Genomic DNA, 17,161 nt, shown 5'->3' on the forward strand with positions numbered 1-17,161 from the left:
CTGTGCTTGCTTTCTTTTTGGTTTTGATAGTCTGAGTTCTCATCTGAGCTAATGAAGGCGTAGCTTGGAATAAGAGTAGATGAAGCCCATGCAATGGGATCCATTATTTGGGAACAACTTGTTTAAGGGTAACCAAATCTGTGTTTCTAGTGCCCTTCACCTGTGTGGAGCCACTCCCTGTTTGTTTTAGGAGGCATTTGCAGGAGTCAGTGAATTTCCCATTGATGATTTGCCTGCACAACTGCATTGCAGGGATAAATAAAAACTCCAGCACAGGCATGAGTGCTGGTGAGGGTGAGCAGGGAGTGTTTGTGCCAGGTGGAGTGGGGGGCTCTGGCACTGACCCTGCTGCTCCTGTGCTTCCAGGGCCCCTGATGCAGAGAGAGACTTCAGAGAACGGCCTCTGTCTCCACATAAATAAAACTTGCAGTTACAACAACCAAGGTTTTGTAGTCATTAGAGCACCAAATAACATTTGTCTTAACAGTGGCAGATGATTACATTATTCCGTTTGTTTTCTGGTATCAGTGGCAACACAAGGTCAGCTACTGAGTGTGCCCAGGGTTTGGTGAGGATAGGTTTTCCCTCTCAAGTATTTAACACAATGTGCAAAATGTCTTTCATCTTCTAGCTCTGCCTTGTGTTTTAGTCAGCACTCGGTCTTCAATGAAACAGGAAAATATGTCAGGAAGATTTGGCTGGTAGAAATATGTCTCCAACCAAGAGCTAGCTGGGTTAATCAAAACGCTTCAGATTAATCATCAGAGGTGTCTGCAAGCATTTATTCGCAGCAGAATCCTGGGCCAGGATGCTTTTGCTGATAAGTTACTGACACATGCTTGTAGAAGTGTTGCTGTGCAGTTCCTGTCTGTGCACGTAGCTGCTGTGGGAGGCAGCTGGGGTGGCAGCGAGAGGGCTGGGGAGAGGAGTTTTTCCAGTACTATTGCAAGTCCTGCTTCTGCTGGTGCAGCATAGCCATAGGTTTCTTTTGATATGAATGGCTGCTGTGTTTCCAGTATTTGACGTCTGAAGTTTAATTATTAGGATTCAAACCTGAAATTGAAACCAAAGGAATGCCATTCCTTTGGAGAATATGGCCTTCCCCTAACAGAAATATCCTGGCCACTAATCTAGATTAATGAAAGTGGTTGGCTGGATTTTCCTGGCCTGTTCAGTGGTATTTTGTGCAGTATAATCATGTTTATTTTCCTTGCAGCTAATCACAAACTACTCATTTCCAGGTGTTTGTGAGCTGTTTACTGTGATGAACAGGATACCTGGACCTGAGCGGTGACTCTGAGCAACCTGATTTCTGAAACCACAATTTTACTGTGCTGAGAATTGGGCACAGTGAGTAAAGTGTTACTCAGTTTCTTAGTGCTTTCATGCCTCTAATTCAGAGCATGGAGAGTCACAGCTCAGCTTCCAGTTTCTGCTTTGCTGAGGTTTTGTATGCTTAATACTTGTGCCTGAATAAGAAAATGGAGATTTTTGTTTAGATTATGAAAGCAAAGGATTTTCTGGTCAGCGGGACTGGTGCATGTGCATCTCCATAGTTATTCCTTGTCTTAAGCATTCCTGGGACACTCGGAGTTTTCCTAAACTGGGGATACAAACGAATCCCTGCAGTTCTCCGTGTGTGCTGTGCTGGGAAGGCTCTGTGTGGAAGCTCTGCTGCCTGCAGCCATCAAACCCCGCTCTGTTCTTGGCCCCCTGAAGAATTTGCTGTCTGGGGGGACCTCCTGCCCCCCTGGCTGCCCAGGTCAGCCCTCCCTGTGCCCTCTGGGGAGGGAAGGATGGGCTGGAAGCGTGGCTCAGTGCTTGCCAAAGACGCGGGGCAGAGGGTGGGGAGCTCTGACACGCAGCACGGGTCCGGGACCCGGTGTGGGGGGATGCGTCCCCCGGGCTGGCAGGAGGGGTCCGGGGAGGTGCAGAATTGTTCTCCATGGCCGAGTGCCGCGATGAGCGGCTCAGCGGCGGGGCAGCTGGGAGGGAGCAGGGATTTGGGGCAGGCTCTGCAGGGAAAAGCAGGGCTCAGGCAGTGCTGGGTCTGCTGGGTGCTGCCTTTGCTGCAGCAGTTGCATGAAAGATTGAGTTGAGGGTGCTCTTGTTTGGGACAAGCACGTCCTGGGCTGCATTCTAGTTGTGCCAGTCAGGATTTCTCTTCAGGAAAAGACTCATTACCCAGTGCCTGACCGCAGAAGATAATAACCTGCAATTCAGCTTTCCAGACTGGATTTCCCCTCTCTTTCCCCCAGTAATTATCTTTCAAAGTGCTGTGGTAGTAGGGTGTTACTTCACAGGTGGTTTAGTGGATTTCTCCTGCACTTTCCCTTCATTTCCCTGAGGAGAAGGTGAAGCAGGGAGTACCCATACCCAGGGGTGATGGGCTGGAATAAAGCCCAGCAGTGGGGTAGGGCTGGTGCTGGCCCCACAGAGCATTGCTGACATGATCATAAGGAATTGCTGTCCTAATCCCTGCGACAATGTTGACCCTAATTCTGCTTGGTTATGCAATTTGCAAGCCTTGTTGGTGTTCTTCAGTCCTGCTCAAAGTTATGGGCCACAAAAATTTGCCACAGAGCAGGATTTTCATTTAAGAAAATGAATTTTCTAGGGCTGATAAGCCTGTGACAATACTTTACCAGCCAGGGAGATTTGATTGTGCAAAAGCAGCACTCACAAATTTTTCTCTAGTGCTTTTTCCACAGTTGGCTTTCTCTTTTTTCTCCTCCCTTCCATTTTTCCCACTGGATTTCTAGAGGAAGTATGGCTTTGTTTTATTGTGCCTCTTTATTCAGTGACACACAAGTGTTTCGGAAGAAATATTAAGGAAAACTTGTGACTTTTTGTTGCTAAAGCCCAGCTTGCCTATTAATATTACTCTTGTATAATTATGCTTAGTCTCTCCTTTTTATCCTGTTTCCCTGAGGACATCTTGATGAGCACCAAATTAGCACTGATATTTTAGGCCTGCCTTTAATCCTGTTGCAGAGAAGGTTTATCGGAAACAGCCTAAGAGGGGAAGGGAACACTTGGTGTTGGAGAAGCCAGAACTGCCTACAGGTGCAGTGATTCTCTCTTGAAAATATCTTATTGATCTATATTTGTAGTTAATCTTGATTTAACTCCTCCCTTGGGGGCATATCCACCCCCAGGTACGGGAGAAAAGAATTGGAACTAAAGTAAGCCAATTTTTTTCCTTTTAAAGGTCTATTAAATCTTCAAATGGAAGAGGGAAAAATTGCTCTGAGACTGAAGAAGTTGGGAGTGATGGTTGGTGTTCTCTGCTGTGAGGAGCAGATGGAACCTGATAAATGTGCCATTAATGTTCTTGGTATTTCCATTACATCTTGACTTCCCAAAAGGGTCCCCAAGGGCTTTTAACGAGTTACAAAGTGCAGGATGATGATCCCAGCAGAACTGGCTGCTTGGTAAATGCCATCTGAGGGATTTACAGGTCCCTTTATTGTTACGTTGAGAATTCTGGGCTTTCACTTGGTCCACTCAGGCAGGTGTGGAATATAAATACTCAGGTGACAGCACCATTACCATCCAGATTGCTTGTACACCTCCAGGAGTGTCACGTGCAGTGTCTTCCTGGCTGAGTGCAGGGACATTCTTGAAGCAAGAAATGAAGTAGAAAAAACTGAAATCCATCATCTCGGGAGGCTCAAACAGCCTCCTGTCTCATTCCTTTTGAATTTGAAGTAAAATGATAAATACTTCTGCCAGCTGAATTGTTTTGCAATACTTCATCTCCTTCCCCTCACTTTTGTGTTCTGTCTCTTGGTATTAAACCTGTGTGATTCCGGGGCTGGGAGTTGTCCTGGTTGAAGTTCTTGCACCTTGCTTGGCCAGCTGTGAGTGGCATCAGTAAGTACTTACTGAACAAGCTCAGTTGAGCTTACACAATCTAGTTCTAGAAACTGCTTTTTCAACTTTTTTTGTTATGGTTGGAAAGTTTTAGTTCTTTACTGACCTTTTTCCTTCTCTGTGTCAAAATGTGACTGGATCCCTGCTTATTGCTCAGCTCAAGGTTGGGCACTTAATTAGAATGATGATATTTACAGTGAACAGCTCTTTCTTAAGGCTTCATTGCTTAGAAGTTGGCATCTTTTTTTACGTACTTCCAGTAACTTTGTTGTATTTACCAATGAGCCGGGAGTGACAATTGTTACATGAGGAATTTTTAGTTTCCCCAGTGCCCTTCTGAAGTGCAGTGCTGCAATAGGTGAGCCACTTCCATGGGCTTTTTTGGTTGATATTCTGAGCAACCAGAGATGACTTTAATTTTAAAACTTGCTATGCAAGCTGGCCTTGTAATTGAATTGTGCCTGTGCCTACAGACAGGAATTCAAGAGTGAGTGCATCCAACTTGGGAAATCATTCATGGGATGAATCATTTTGTGCGATTACTCAGTCAGCACCTGCTCCTGCACTGAAGCTTTAGTTTAAATGAAACTCCTTTTATTTCTAGGCAGTTGTGAAATGGATAATTTGCTCCTGCTTGGCCCAAGCCTGGAGATGACAGGCACAAGCAGCAATGCCTTGATGTAACAAAACCTCCAATGTCCCTAATCTCGGGAGCAGCGTGAGAGCCCGGCCGGGCCGTGCACAAAGCTGGGTTTTGTCAGTCCTGCCTGCATTCCTCTGGGCTGCTGAGCTCAGGCTGCAGCTATGCCATAGCTGCCAGCACTTGCTGCAGCTTCTTTTCCCTCCCCCTTCCTCTTAGATGTGTTATCCTTTGGCAAGGGAGCAGCAGAGCAGGGTTTATCCCTCAGCCAGTGGGGAGAGGCGAGGGCTGCTGGTCCTGCTCCTTGTCTTGGACCCCAGGCTCACCTCAGCAGCACAATTGCCAATTTCTTGGTGTATACACCAAATTTTGGTGTATCTCCAGCCTCCTTTCACCTGTCCAGGTTGATGCTCTCAGGTACTTGGCTGCTCAGGAATTCCTGGCAGACTTTGGGAGCCTTCCTCAAGGACTCGGAGTTAAAAGTTGTTGTGCGTCTGTTTCAGAGGAGAAGGTGAATAAAAGCTCATGGCTTTCTGATCTCCCTGGGCCATTCAAATTCATCCTGTTCTAGGGCTTTTTCAGAGTGGTGGTAAAGCCATCAGATGGTGTGGAGAAGGAAAATGCAGAAGACAAAGCAGGAAAAAATAGGTGTCTACCTCTTTATGTATATCTGCTGTGAAGCTGCTCAGGGAAGTTCTTGTGGAAATTTGAGGAAAATAGCAGGAAATCATTCTCTAAAGGGTTAGTAAATAGAAAATGCTGAAAACAGAAAATCTGCAAGAGCCAAATCCTTAATCTCAGAGATGGAATAGCTGATGGACTGTGCTGCACAAAACCATTTGGCAGCAGAGCAGCCAGATGTGAGCTGCTGGGGCCATCTCTGAGGGTCCTGCTCAGAATCTGGAGACCACTGCACTCATGAGCAGCTTTCCAAAAGGAATTAGATAACAATCCTAAGCCAAGGGGAGTTGTAAGCAGTGTGAGGAAAGGCCTTCATGTGGGCAAAGAACTGGTTAAAGATTGGTCAGTCTTGCCCATTGTTTTGTGCTTTTTATGGTTTGGGAGCTGCTGCTGCAAACCCTGGAACCTGCGTTCCTCTGTTTGTGCTTTTTGTGCATAAACATCTTGGGAAAGATGAATTCCCTTGGTAATGCTGGAGCTGCTGCTGCTTAAGCAGGAGCTGAAGGGAGGAAGGGTCTGGGACACCTAAATGCAGCTGTGGTTGTAAATCAGATGGAGAATGTGAGGAGTAAGGGGAAGGGAGCAATCTAAGAAACATTTTTACCATAGACTCGACAGATTTTCTATTTTCATAATACATCTGAACAATCTGTAATAATAGAATAGTTGTAGGATATATAGACTGAGGGTTCATCCCAAGCACAGACACAGGTGAGAGCTGCCTCCAGCCCAGGAAGGATGTGGAGCTGCTGGAGCCAGGCCAGGGGAGGCACCAGGATGATGCTCTGAGAGCTGGAGTTAGTCAGCCTGGAGAAGAGAAGGCTCTGGGGAGACCTCAGAGCCCCTTCCAGTGCCTCAAGGGGCTCCAAGAGAGCTGGAGAGGGACAAGGGATGGAGTGACAGGACATGGGGGAATGGATTTAAACTGACAAAGCAGAAGATAAATGAGAGATTAGGAAGGAATTGTCCCCAGTGAGGGTGGGCAGGCCCTGGCACGGGTGCCCAGAGCAGCTGTGGCTGCCCTGGATCCCTGGAATGTCCAAGGCCAGGCTGGACAGGGCTGGGAGCAGCCTGGGAGGTGGGAGGTGTCCCTGCCATGGCAGAGGTGGCACTGGATGATCTCTAAAGTTCCTTCCAGCCCAAGCCATTCTGTGATTCAGTCTGCGCTTTGCACAGCCCTGGGCTGCCCTGCTTTGGGCAAAGAGGAAATGGAACAGGAGACATTGGAAGAACAACCAGAATGAGCAAAATTGTTCGGTAAGGAAATGACAATTCAGGTCAGATGTAACAGAAGTCTGAATCTGAAGTGGCAGAGGGAATAGGGAGCCTCCTCCACCCATCTCTTCCTGTGCAGGAACAGAGTCATTACGTGAAATTTGCAGATAACATGTCCAAAACAGCAAAAAGAAGCAAATTTTTTAACAGCAGAGCTAAACCCTGATAGTCTGTGCCTCAGGATATAGGGGGGCTTAAAGCCTGCGTGAGGAATACACGGACAGGAGTACCTGGAGCAGGAAAGTGCAGGAGGATTTGGTGGCTGCCACGGGTGTCCGTGGCTGACCTGTGCCCTGCGTGTGGCTGGACGCTGCCCCGCACCGTGGCCCTGCTGTGGCACTGCTGTCACACTTGCCATCTCTCCACACCCGTGCGGTGCAGGCATCATCAAACAGCTTGGGAAGGAGGTCCCTGGAGTGAAAGCTGCCAGCCCCTGTTGTTAAGCGGCTTGTGCTTGCTTGGTTGTTTGGAAGGGAGAAGAGCAGAAGTTAAACGAGCGAGCTTACTCGGCAGATCTTAAAACTAAAGGGCCTCCTTGAATCATTGTCTCGGTGGACAGTGTAATCTTTGTCTAAACAGCATTATTCTACGTGGGAAGTAGAACAACTTAAGTAGGATTGATGGAGAATGGAAACCACTGCTGCTGAGTGCTCTGCAGTCCAAATAAACCTTGTCCGGCCTGTGGCTGGCCAGCTCCTGCTAATCTTAGGTTACTGCTAAGCAGAATGCAAATAAGGACTGAAATGTAAGTGTAGGGGTGGCCTGTGTGGGTTTTCATTCCTCCCGGGAGAGCTCCTTGGGAGCCTGGTGAATGAAGGGCTGTAGGGAGGCAGAGATCTGCTCCCCTGCGTGCCCGTGGCTCTGTGGCCATCAGGGAGCAAGGCCTGGCAGCTCTGGCCAGGGCAGCTTTTCCCTCTGGATTGTCACTGCCCCTCAGCTGAGCTGCTGAAACCCTGCTGGCAGCCCCAGCCCTTGGCCTGGGCGCTGAGCTGGGCTCACAAGCCGTGCCTGGCCCCGAGCGGGGCACTGTGGGCATCAGGAGCACTCGCCCAGCCCAGGGAGCTTCCCCCGGTGTTCTCCAGGCTGCAGCTGCCTTGTGTGCTCTGCTCCTCTCCTGAAATACAGCAGCTCCTGTTTGAGAAGGCTGGCTCAGTCACCCCAGACCTGCTTGCATTTGGTAGGTGAGCAGCACGTTCCTATGAGCTGCTGTTCACACGTGTAGCAGCTCTGCTGTAATTCCTGAACTAATTCTACTAAAGCTTCTCTTAATGGTCATTAATAAAGGGAGTGAACTGATAGTGAAAACGAAACCATATTTGAGGTTCTTCTAACCTAATTAGGGCTAAAAAGTCAAACAGAGTGCCAGTTCTCAGTGCTGGTGTGTGGTGGGGACAGAGTCCTGTTTGTTCTGTGCTGCTGCTGACTCAGCCCTGGCTGGCAGGCTGAGCACGTCACACTTTGCTCCTCAGGAATTTGGGGAATTTCAGGCTAATGTTGCAAATGCCTCACTCGTGATTTCTAAAACAGTCTCGGTTCACAGCTTGGCTGAGTCCTCCCAGGCTGGGCTGGGCTGGGTGAGGGAATAAGGAGCGTGGTCACCTCGTGGCTGTGGACATGCAGAAATCCCTGTCTCCAGTGCTGTGGCTCACTGTAACGAGTGGCAGGGTAAGCCAGGACTGGGCTTTGGGTGACCTCTGCCATGTATCACTGCTAATTTTTAACTTAATGTGCTCAGCCAGCAGCAAACCTGGAGCGTGGCTCTTGTGATTTATCTCAGACCTTCCAGAGGAAGGGATAGAACCACTTTTTTTTTTTTTTGTTTTTCCTTTTTGATAAAAGCTGTTGTTACTTTAACTTCACAAATAGCAGGGACACCTCGAGTGTTTACATCAGTGCTCCAGCCCGGAGTGAAGAGGTGTTTTACTGTCCCTTCTCTGCAGCCCTGGAGATCCCTGCAGTGAGGTGCAGGTTGGTTCCAAGGGTTTGTGGCAGCTGGAGCTGGCAGTTCTGGGGCAGCAGAGGAAGAGCAGCAGACACTGCCTGTGTCTGTCGTGTGTCAGGCTGTGTGGGAAATACCAGGTGAACACCCAGGGCTGGCAGCTGCTGAGTGATTTAAAGCAGCCCTGCTGGATGGGCCTTTGAAGCTGGGCTGCAGGCAGAGGGCTGATGTAATTCTCCATGGAGTGATGTCTGAGCACTTTCAGTGTTCTGAGAGAAAAGTGTCTGAGCACTGCTGGAGCAAAGCTGAGAAATGTTGTTATTCTAGGACTTGAAACCGCTGGATACCCACGAGGAGTAGGCTGCATCTGAACTTGGTCTTTCCTCTGGCACAAATTAATGTTACACCTTTTAGGAGAAAGAATGAGAATTTCTGTGAGTTCATTGCTTGACTGTTTCAAAGAAATAAGAATTGGATGTAGAACCCAACCAATATAGGAATGAGCTGATGATGACAAGGCAAGAAGAAAACGAATAAATGCAGTCTGAAGGTGCACCAAGAGAGAGATGGCTTCTCCTGAAGTGACCTTGAGAGTTTCTCGCTTCCAGAGGTTCCTTTCAGCTTTTGGAAGGGTAGTGCAATGATCCTGCTCACCTTTCTTGGAGATCCCTGTGGTGTTTCCATGCTTCAGTCACCTGAACCCCCCTGAGGAGGGTAGCCTGACAGTGATGCTGCCCAGCTCCCAGGGCACTGCTGGGTGGATATTGTCAGTTCAGTCAGAGAAAATGAAAAAGATTTCTGCCAGGCTAAGCCTGGGAAAAATCTTTTCTTCTCTCTGATTGGACTGAGAATATCCACACTGCTGGACGTGCCACATCAGATGCTTTGGGCACGTGCAGGTTCAGCTTCTTTAAACCTTTAAACACTTCTAACTTGGTGAAATTTAGGTGTTAAAACTTGAAACTTCAACTTTGTGTTATTAGCAAGTGCCCTGCTTCCTGGAAGGTTCCCTGGAGTGTTGGATGGGTCCCTGGGGGCACAATGCTGGTTTATTCCTGCAGGCTGCCCTGGCTGTGGGAACTGCACTGGGGAGGGAGTGAGCTGCCCATGGAGGTGAAATGCAGGATAACCAGAGCTCTCGTGGTGCCCAGAAGTGTGTCAGGGCACATTTGGCCTGCTGGGTGCCCAGCAAGCAAACTTGTGCCTGTCACTCTTCCTGCTGGCTCTGGGCAGAGGTGTTTGTTGCAAGCCACTTTCGCAGTGCTAAGTGCTTGATGATAGTTTAGGGAGTAACCAGGCAACATTTTAAAGACAAACACAAATTAAAAAGGCATGCTTCATCTCTGTAACCAGATCTCTTCCCATGTTTATCAGCCCAGCAGGAAAATAGGAAAAAGAAAATAACTGGAAGCTTGGAGTTGAGGAGTGGCAGGTTGTGGGACACCTGTGTGCTGTCCTTGTCATGGAGCATTGATGGAGCAGTCCTGGGAGTGCTCTGGCAGCAGCACAGTCTGTGCTGGTGGGAAGGTCCCTCTCCCCCAGGCACTGACCTGTTTTCACAGAACTTGTCAGGAATGCAATTTTTAAATGACCTTGGGTAGATTGATATCTGAGCCTGTTCACAGGGCACACACACAGCAGCTCCCTGGAGCCTGCATCCACAACAAACAGGGAGCCAGGCAGCTGTTCCTGGGATGTGCTCCGTGGCACCTGAGCATGAAACACCACCTACAAATAAACCAGAGCCCTCTGTTCCCTGCACAGGGCTCTCTTTAGAAAGCAAATGATTTCTCCTCTTTGAGAAATACCAAATAACTTGCCTCCTCCACCTCCCAAAGAAGCAGGAGTTTTTTTTTTATGTCTGCTCCAGAGATGGGGCTGGCATTTGATCCCTGCTCTGGACAGGGAAAAGGAAAGGCTGTGCCAGAGTGAATGATCTACAAGAGTTTTGTGCTTGGGTTTGAGGAAGGACCAGTAATCACCTGCAAATAAGAACCTTTTTCCTCTGCATGCTGTTCCGCTGGCTGGATGTGTGGTAGCCCATTGCTTTCCCTCCAGCCCGAGCTGGGAAAGCAGATTTAACTTTTTTCACCTCGGCACACTTGTTTTATGTTCTCACCTTAAACAAGGGGATTGTGAGTCAGTGGCTGTATAAAAGTCACTGTTAGATAAGAATTGTAGTCAGAGACAGGTTAAAGCCCAAAGCAGGTAAGGCACCTGTGGAATTGTTTTCCTAGATCTGAGAATGAGTGCTAATTCAAAAAATGCATTTCTGGCTGGGCACTTCACTCAGGGAAGCTCCAAATGCCTTTTCCCATTCATTCCCAAATGGTGAGGGGGGTCTGGGCACCTGCAGTACTTTAAATATCAGTGCAGTAAAGGGTCACTGGGGCACAGCCAGTTGCAGAGGCTGGGTACCTGTGTGCTTGTAAACTGTGTTCTGGGAGAGAGCTCCTGTGCTGTCCTTGCAGCCAGGCTGAGGAGATGCAGGGGAAGCACCTGCTCTGAAATCAGGGCTGCAGGCACACTGTGTTATCTGGGGGACGGGGAGCTAAAGAAACCAGCCATAAAACCCCTCCCACGTTAGTCAGGGAGTGCCTCTGGGCAGATCAGCTCCTTCCAGGGCCAGAGGGCTCCTGGCATTTGGCACTGCCCGAGGCATCACCCCGAGCCTCCAGGTGGGTTTGGCTGTTGCCAGTGCAGTGCTGGATGCTGGAACTGACCATCAGCAGGGGGAAGGCATCAGCAGGCAAACCTTGAAGCTTGCCGTTGTCTCCCTTGCACTTTCCTGGTCTGTGAGGTCCCGAGTCCAGATGGACTCAGAGAAATGGGTTTGGAGTGGCATGCTTGAGTGCAGATAATTGACTTTGTAAGGGCTGTGTCAATTCAGGCTCCTGGACAGAGAAAGTTAAAAAGCTTGGCTGCACTTGCTGGAGCTTCTGGCAGTGACAAATACAACTTGCTGGACTTGTAGATTTTCTCTAAATGGAATTGGGTAAGAAAATTCACTTATAGTGTGCCTTGTGTGTTGTGGCACAGTAGCACTGCATGGTAAATGCACGGGTAACAAATGTCATGACACAAAGCATTGACAAACTCACACTGTCTTTGAATAAATTAAACTTCAAGGCAAATGCTAGCTGTGTTAACTTTTTTGAAGTGCTAAACTGAAGAGGTCTAGTTCAGAGGAGGCTGTGTTTTTTGAGATAATGGCCCAGCTGCAGTGCCAAAATTAGAGTGAAGTTATTCCTGGGAAGTAAGAAAGGGAAAAATCAACTTGTCACTTTAAAGAAATGCCTCAGTAAATACTAAAGCTAAGAACTACCAACTTCCAGCTCTACTCACAGTACCAGCTTGGCTTTCACTCAGCTGCTTCTTCTGCAAGAACAAATGATCTGTGCTGTCACCTTGAGCTCGTGCTGCCCGGAGCTGCCTCGGTGCAGGAGTCACTGCTGGCTGCCCTGGGAGCAGCCCAGGGTCAGAGCTGCCCTCCTGGCTCTGCAGGACATCCAGCTGCTCCTGAGCCCTGCCCTGGCCCTGCTCCTGCCACCAAAAACTTCCCTCTGATAGGTCTTGCAAGACCTGCTACCTGATAGCAAACCCAGAAGAACATAAATAAGTGTTTTCCTAATGTTTCTCTTGTCATACTCCCACTGCTTTTGCCCCTTCTCATCTTTCATTTCTTGCAGTCCCAAGCTCCCCATTCCTTTTCTTGGTCTGCAGGAGCTGCTGCACCTCATGCAGCTGTAGGGAATGATCCAGGAGCATCCCTGCAGCCTTGTCAGCAGGGTCACCAACACTTGGAATTTTTTTCTCCCACTTTTAATAATCTGAACTAATATTCTTTAGTTCTCCTGCACTCGTTCTGCTGTTTGTTACCCTCAGGAGGGATTTTTGGAGCTCTCATCTGCTTGCAAGGCACAGCCACAGGCTGCAGGGCTCACCTGGTGGCCCTGGTGAGGCACAGCCCATCACTCCTAGTGCTTGGTGTTTTTGAACAGCAAACTCCAAGTACAACTGACTGCATGTTTTTAACATTTTTCAATCAGAAAGCAGCTCCATTTTTTTTCATCCTTGGTGTTAATGCGGTCTAGAACTTGCCAGGGGTGGCAGCTGTGGCTCAGCCTGTGCTGGCAGCATGCAGGAGCATCTGCGTGCTCTGAAGGGCTTTAACTGAAATGTTGTACTTGCTGCAGGTGTATTCAGATGTTTTGATGATATAATTTTTAATATGGTGCTGAAGTACATTCTGTGAAGCTCTTGTCATGATGAAATAGCCCTTGCAGGCTGCACCTGACCTTGAGGAGCTCTTCTTGAGCGTGGCACAAAGTGCTGAGCAAGTGCTGCAGCGTTTTGGTTTCCCTGGATGTCCTTTAGACAAGGCTTTCCTGAATAAGCTGAATTGTGGGAGCTCTTCAGGCCTGCATGTTCATTTAAAAAAGAAAACAAAACGCTGGGGAGGAAAGCACTTGTTTGCTGGAGGTGGCAGTGCTCTTTCCAAGTGTGTGGTTGTCAGTGTTGTGTGCTTGAAACTGCTTTTCTCCTCATGTAAAGTTTTTTATTCTTTATGCATTCGGAATAAGATGCGTTAGGTCCACTTTATCTGAAAGTGTAGTTAAAAGCCTTACTGTGGATGATTATTAAATTTAACCAGAATTTTGACTTCATTATCTGAAATGTCAGGACTTTTAGGAACTTCCAAGCTGTTGTTTGAGGGGTGTGTGCATGTGAAATGGGGACATTATTAAAACTGCTTCAGAGGGTCCTTGGAATTGTTAAACTGAAAAGATGAATGTTAGAAATATTCAGTTGAAAGGAACTGTTTTGCAGATTACAGAGCAGTGTAAACAAACCCCTATAACCCTGTTTGTTCTTGTTTTGCAGACCGTGAGGACCAATCAATTCTCTGCACGTGAGTGATCATTTTTCATTTGGCATTTTGGGAATCTGTATTGTGAGAGGGGGCTTTGATACAGCTGTGGGAGGCAAAGCTTGGTCTTCAGTCTTGACAGGCAGTGGGAAAAGATGTAGCATGAAGTGATATTTAATATGGGGATGTCGTCTTTTAATACTGTAATTCTCATTACTGAGTTTTCTAGGCATGTTCTACTTGAGAAATGTGATTTTAAAATGTCAGTGAAGAGCTCTGCATCCAGCCCAAAAGCTTGAAGAAGTTCCCATCTCTGCAGCGCTGTGCAGTAGCTGCTCAGTGGGAAAGGCCTGGGGAAGACAAGATCCAAAAGGGGGTCTGGAGACCCTGAGCAGCAGCTCAGCTCTGGGTCTGCCTCCAAGGGATCTCTGAGGAGGGTGACACCAAGGTTCCCTTTTCACCTGGGCAAACCTGTTGCTGTGGCTGAGGTTCTCCTGGATCTGCCTGGGGAGCCAGAGCACAAGTGGGATTTGAGGCTCGTGAGCTGCTCTGTGCTTGGAGGGCAGCTGGCAGGGGTGACCCAGCTTCCTTCCCTGTCCCCCGTGCACTGAGTGTTCCTGCAGCTGCCTGTGCTGCTGCTGGAGAGTCAGCCAGCGAGACGAGGATTCCCTGGTGCTCAGGGAGCTCAGGGAGCCAGGCTGGCCCAGCCCCAGCCTGCACAGGGCAGGGCTGTTCCTGCTCAGTTCCCTGGGCCGGCGCTCCGTGTGCCAGCCTGAAGGAACGAGGGGCAGGAGGGAAGTTGTCCCTGCTGCGAGCAGCCTCGGGTCAGGATGGCTCATCTGGGTTGCAAACCACACCGTGGCTCTGTCCTGAAGGGTAGAACACAGCAAGCTCAGGTGTCTGAGGGGCAGTCCTGGGTGCCGGCGTGGTGGGGATGTGCTTTGGGAGGATCCTGCTGCCTGCACAGCTCACTGGGGAGCCTGGCTGCTGGAAGGAGGCCTGGGTTCAGTTTCCTTCCTGACATGAAGGGGTTCAAATCTCCATCTTGTGCTCCCTGCAGAAGTGCCTCGACTCTCAGAGTCTGTACAAGACTGGGGCTGGATCCTTTCAAGCCATGTCTTCTCCAGCTATGGATACCACGAGTACAAGATTCTCAGGGCCTAAGGACACAGAAGCAAACCGAGTTCTGTGCTTAAGATAAAAGTTGATCTGGTTGACTCAGGCTTGTCTAGGTCTGTGGTTCCTGCTCCTAGCAGGACTTCTGTTTTCATGTGTTGCCTATTTCATGTGCAATGCACAAAGCAGCCCTCAAAGCAGGGATGGGATCCCAGAGTGAGAAGAAAGGCTTTGTTCTCATGTGCTTGTGGATGCCTTGGCAGCGTGTGCTTGCCCCAGGTGAATGTTTTGAAGTAGCTTCATGTTTTGTGTCTGCCCGTGAACTTTGCTCTCCTTTGCATGGTCAGCCAAGCCCACAAGGTTGGAATGGCAGTGCTGCAGGATTTGGTGAATGTCCAATCTGATCATTTACAAATTGGAAAGCCTCTATGCTCTCCTGCCTTCAACTTTGTCATTATCTCACCTCTAAGGTTCCTGTGAGCTTTTGATCCACCTGTACTGAGTGGACAGTTGATCCCTGTTTGCATCTGGTACAGAGCATGGAGTGTGTGCACCTCGTGCTGGCTTCCACCTTGGCAGGGCTTGGCTCTGCCTTGCAGAGGAGCTGGAGCTCGGGTGGTGAGGGTGGGAAGGGACACACATCCTTACAGCCAGACCTTGGCAGAATGTCACCATACTTCTTGGGAAAGCCTTATTCTTCTGTAGGGCTGCATTACAAACTGGGATCTTGGGGTAGTCAATCCTCCTAGTGAGTGGGCAGGGCCATGGGGAGCTCCCTTGGGTAGCAGGCTGGGAAGAGATCCCATGTTTTGATCAGGAGTGGGAAAGCGTGCAGGACTCCCCTTGCACTGCCGGTCCTGGTGAGGAGGCAAATTGTGTGTTCTCCTTCCTGCCACTGGTTTTGCAGGTCTAGACTAAGGCAGGAATAAATAAAGTGCAAGGACAGTGCTAACCACACTGGAGGTGCTTTTGGAAACTCCTGTGGCAGTTCATAAGACTCATCCTTCATCCCAAACTTGCTGTCTCAGGACCTGCATCACCTGATTGACCCTGGTGTTTACTAAGGCTGGAAGCCCTCAGAATGCTTTCTCATTTTTCCAGCAGGAGAGGTTCAGGGCAGCTACTGGGGAAAAAGCCAGCTCCTGAGTGGTGCCCTGAGCTGAGTGGACAGTTGTGGTGTGCCTGTCATTTCCCTGTCTCCAGCTGCCTGGGCAGGAATTGTCTGGGACAAAGCTGTCCCACTGCTTGCTGAGGGTCTGCCTGCTTTGCATCCTCACCTCCCTCCCCCTGCCTCTGTTGGTGAAGTTTCCTGGTTTTTTACCTCCCGTGGCCTTTAGAGGAGGGGCAGTCACTTCTCCAGCAATGTATTTGAACGACACTTTACCAGGTCTCTGGATCCACCCCCTTTTCTTCTTGACAGCAAGGAGTGCTGCTTTTGGGGGAATTCCTAGGTTTAGGGCTGGGGCTGTGACAATCCCTTGGGTTCTTGGTCTTCAAAGATTGTCTCTGCAGTTTTCCAGATGCCTTCCTTGGGTTCTGACCTAGTGAGTGTCTGATCCATTTGTACTTGGGAAACTTCAAACACTCCGGTCTTCAATTTTGTTGTCACCTCACCTGCAAGGTGACCATAAGCTTTTGATCTTCTGAGCTCAGCAGACAGCTGAATGCTGTCACACATGGCATTTTTATCCTTGGCAGGAGAGTGTGTAATTAAATCTGGGGTAGAGGCGGTTTCCCTGTCTTCCCCTGTGCAGATCTTTAGGAAACACCAGTCTGCTTCCCCAAAAAGGCCTGCACTCCTGCAGTCACTATTCTGGTGAATAACAGGCTCTGTGAAGAAGGTGAGTGCAGGTGGATCTTCTTGAGAAATTCACTTTGCTGAAAGTTCTCCTAGTTTGTTTTTTTAGTTTTTTTTTTTTTTTTTTTTTTGTTTTGTTTTGATTTTTTTTTTTTGAGAGCTGAAGAAAAACCTTTTAATTTCACTGAGCTGCTGCAGGAACAGACATTTATCTCAGTGCGTGCTTGGGGTGGGACAGCCTGCATGGATGCTTCTCCAAGCATGTCTCATAACATCTCATTGTTTTGAAGGCAGTGGGGTTACCTGGAGGTTTCCTGCCTCAGCTTCATCACCTGCTGATGTTCCATCAGGAGTCCTGCATAAACTGCTGTTTAAAGTCAGTGGTATTTTCCCAAAGGAGGTAAAAACAAACTCCACTACAGTATGCTGCTGCACTGTCTGGCTGCAGAGCACCTTGTGCTGACATGGAATCTGCCTCCTAGGAGGGCACTGCTGGCCCTGGCAGCTGCTGTGCTGTCCTTCTCCAGGCCACACCTGGTGACAGATCCTTCCTGCTCCTGCTCTGACAGGAGGTGTCTCTGAGCAGGAGGTGCTGTGCTGTCCTGTTCTCTTGGTTACTTCTTTGCTCTTCCCTTTCCCCTCCCCACCTTTGAGGTCCCAAATGTAGACAGTGGTGGTGTTGCAGGGCCGGGCTGGGAGTTAGTGCTGTGCAGCATGCACTGAGTCCCTTGCTTCTGGCTTTTATCATGGCTCATGGTGGTGCCTCCCCTTCCCCATCTGCCTGTGTGAGCTGGGGAGTATTGAGGCCAGGGATGAAATCTGGGGAGTATTGAGGCTGGGGATGAAATCTGGGGAGCATTGAGGAGTATTGAGGCCAGGGATGAAATCTGGGGAGCATTGAGGAGTATTGGGGCCAGGGATGAAATCTGGGGAGCATTGAGGAGTATTGAGGCCAGGGATGAAATC

General features: G+C 48.9%; 1 protein-coding gene across 5 annotated transcripts in view; it reads left to right on the forward strand.

The window, feature by feature from the left end:
* MYH10 (myosin heavy chain 10) overlaps window positions 1-17,161 on the forward strand; it is an 84,657-nt gene that overhangs the window by 15,484 nt on the left and 52,012 nt on the right. For all 5 annotated transcript variants that reach the window (XM_068209273.1, XM_068209276.1, XM_068209275.1 and 2 more), the window contains exon 4: window positions 13,296-13,323. In XM_068209273.1, the coding sequence (XP_068065374.1) occupies window positions 13,296-13,323 (28 nt within the window). The remainder of the gene's footprint in view (window positions 1-13,295; window positions 13,324-17,161) is intronic.

The sequence above is a fragment of the Anomalospiza imberbis genome, chromosome 19, assembly GCF_031753505.1.
Source record: "Anomalospiza imberbis isolate Cuckoo-Finch-1a 21T00152 chromosome 19, ASM3175350v1, whole genome shotgun sequence".
NCBI lineage: Eukaryota > Metazoa > Chordata > Aves > Passeriformes > Viduidae > Anomalospiza > Anomalospiza imberbis.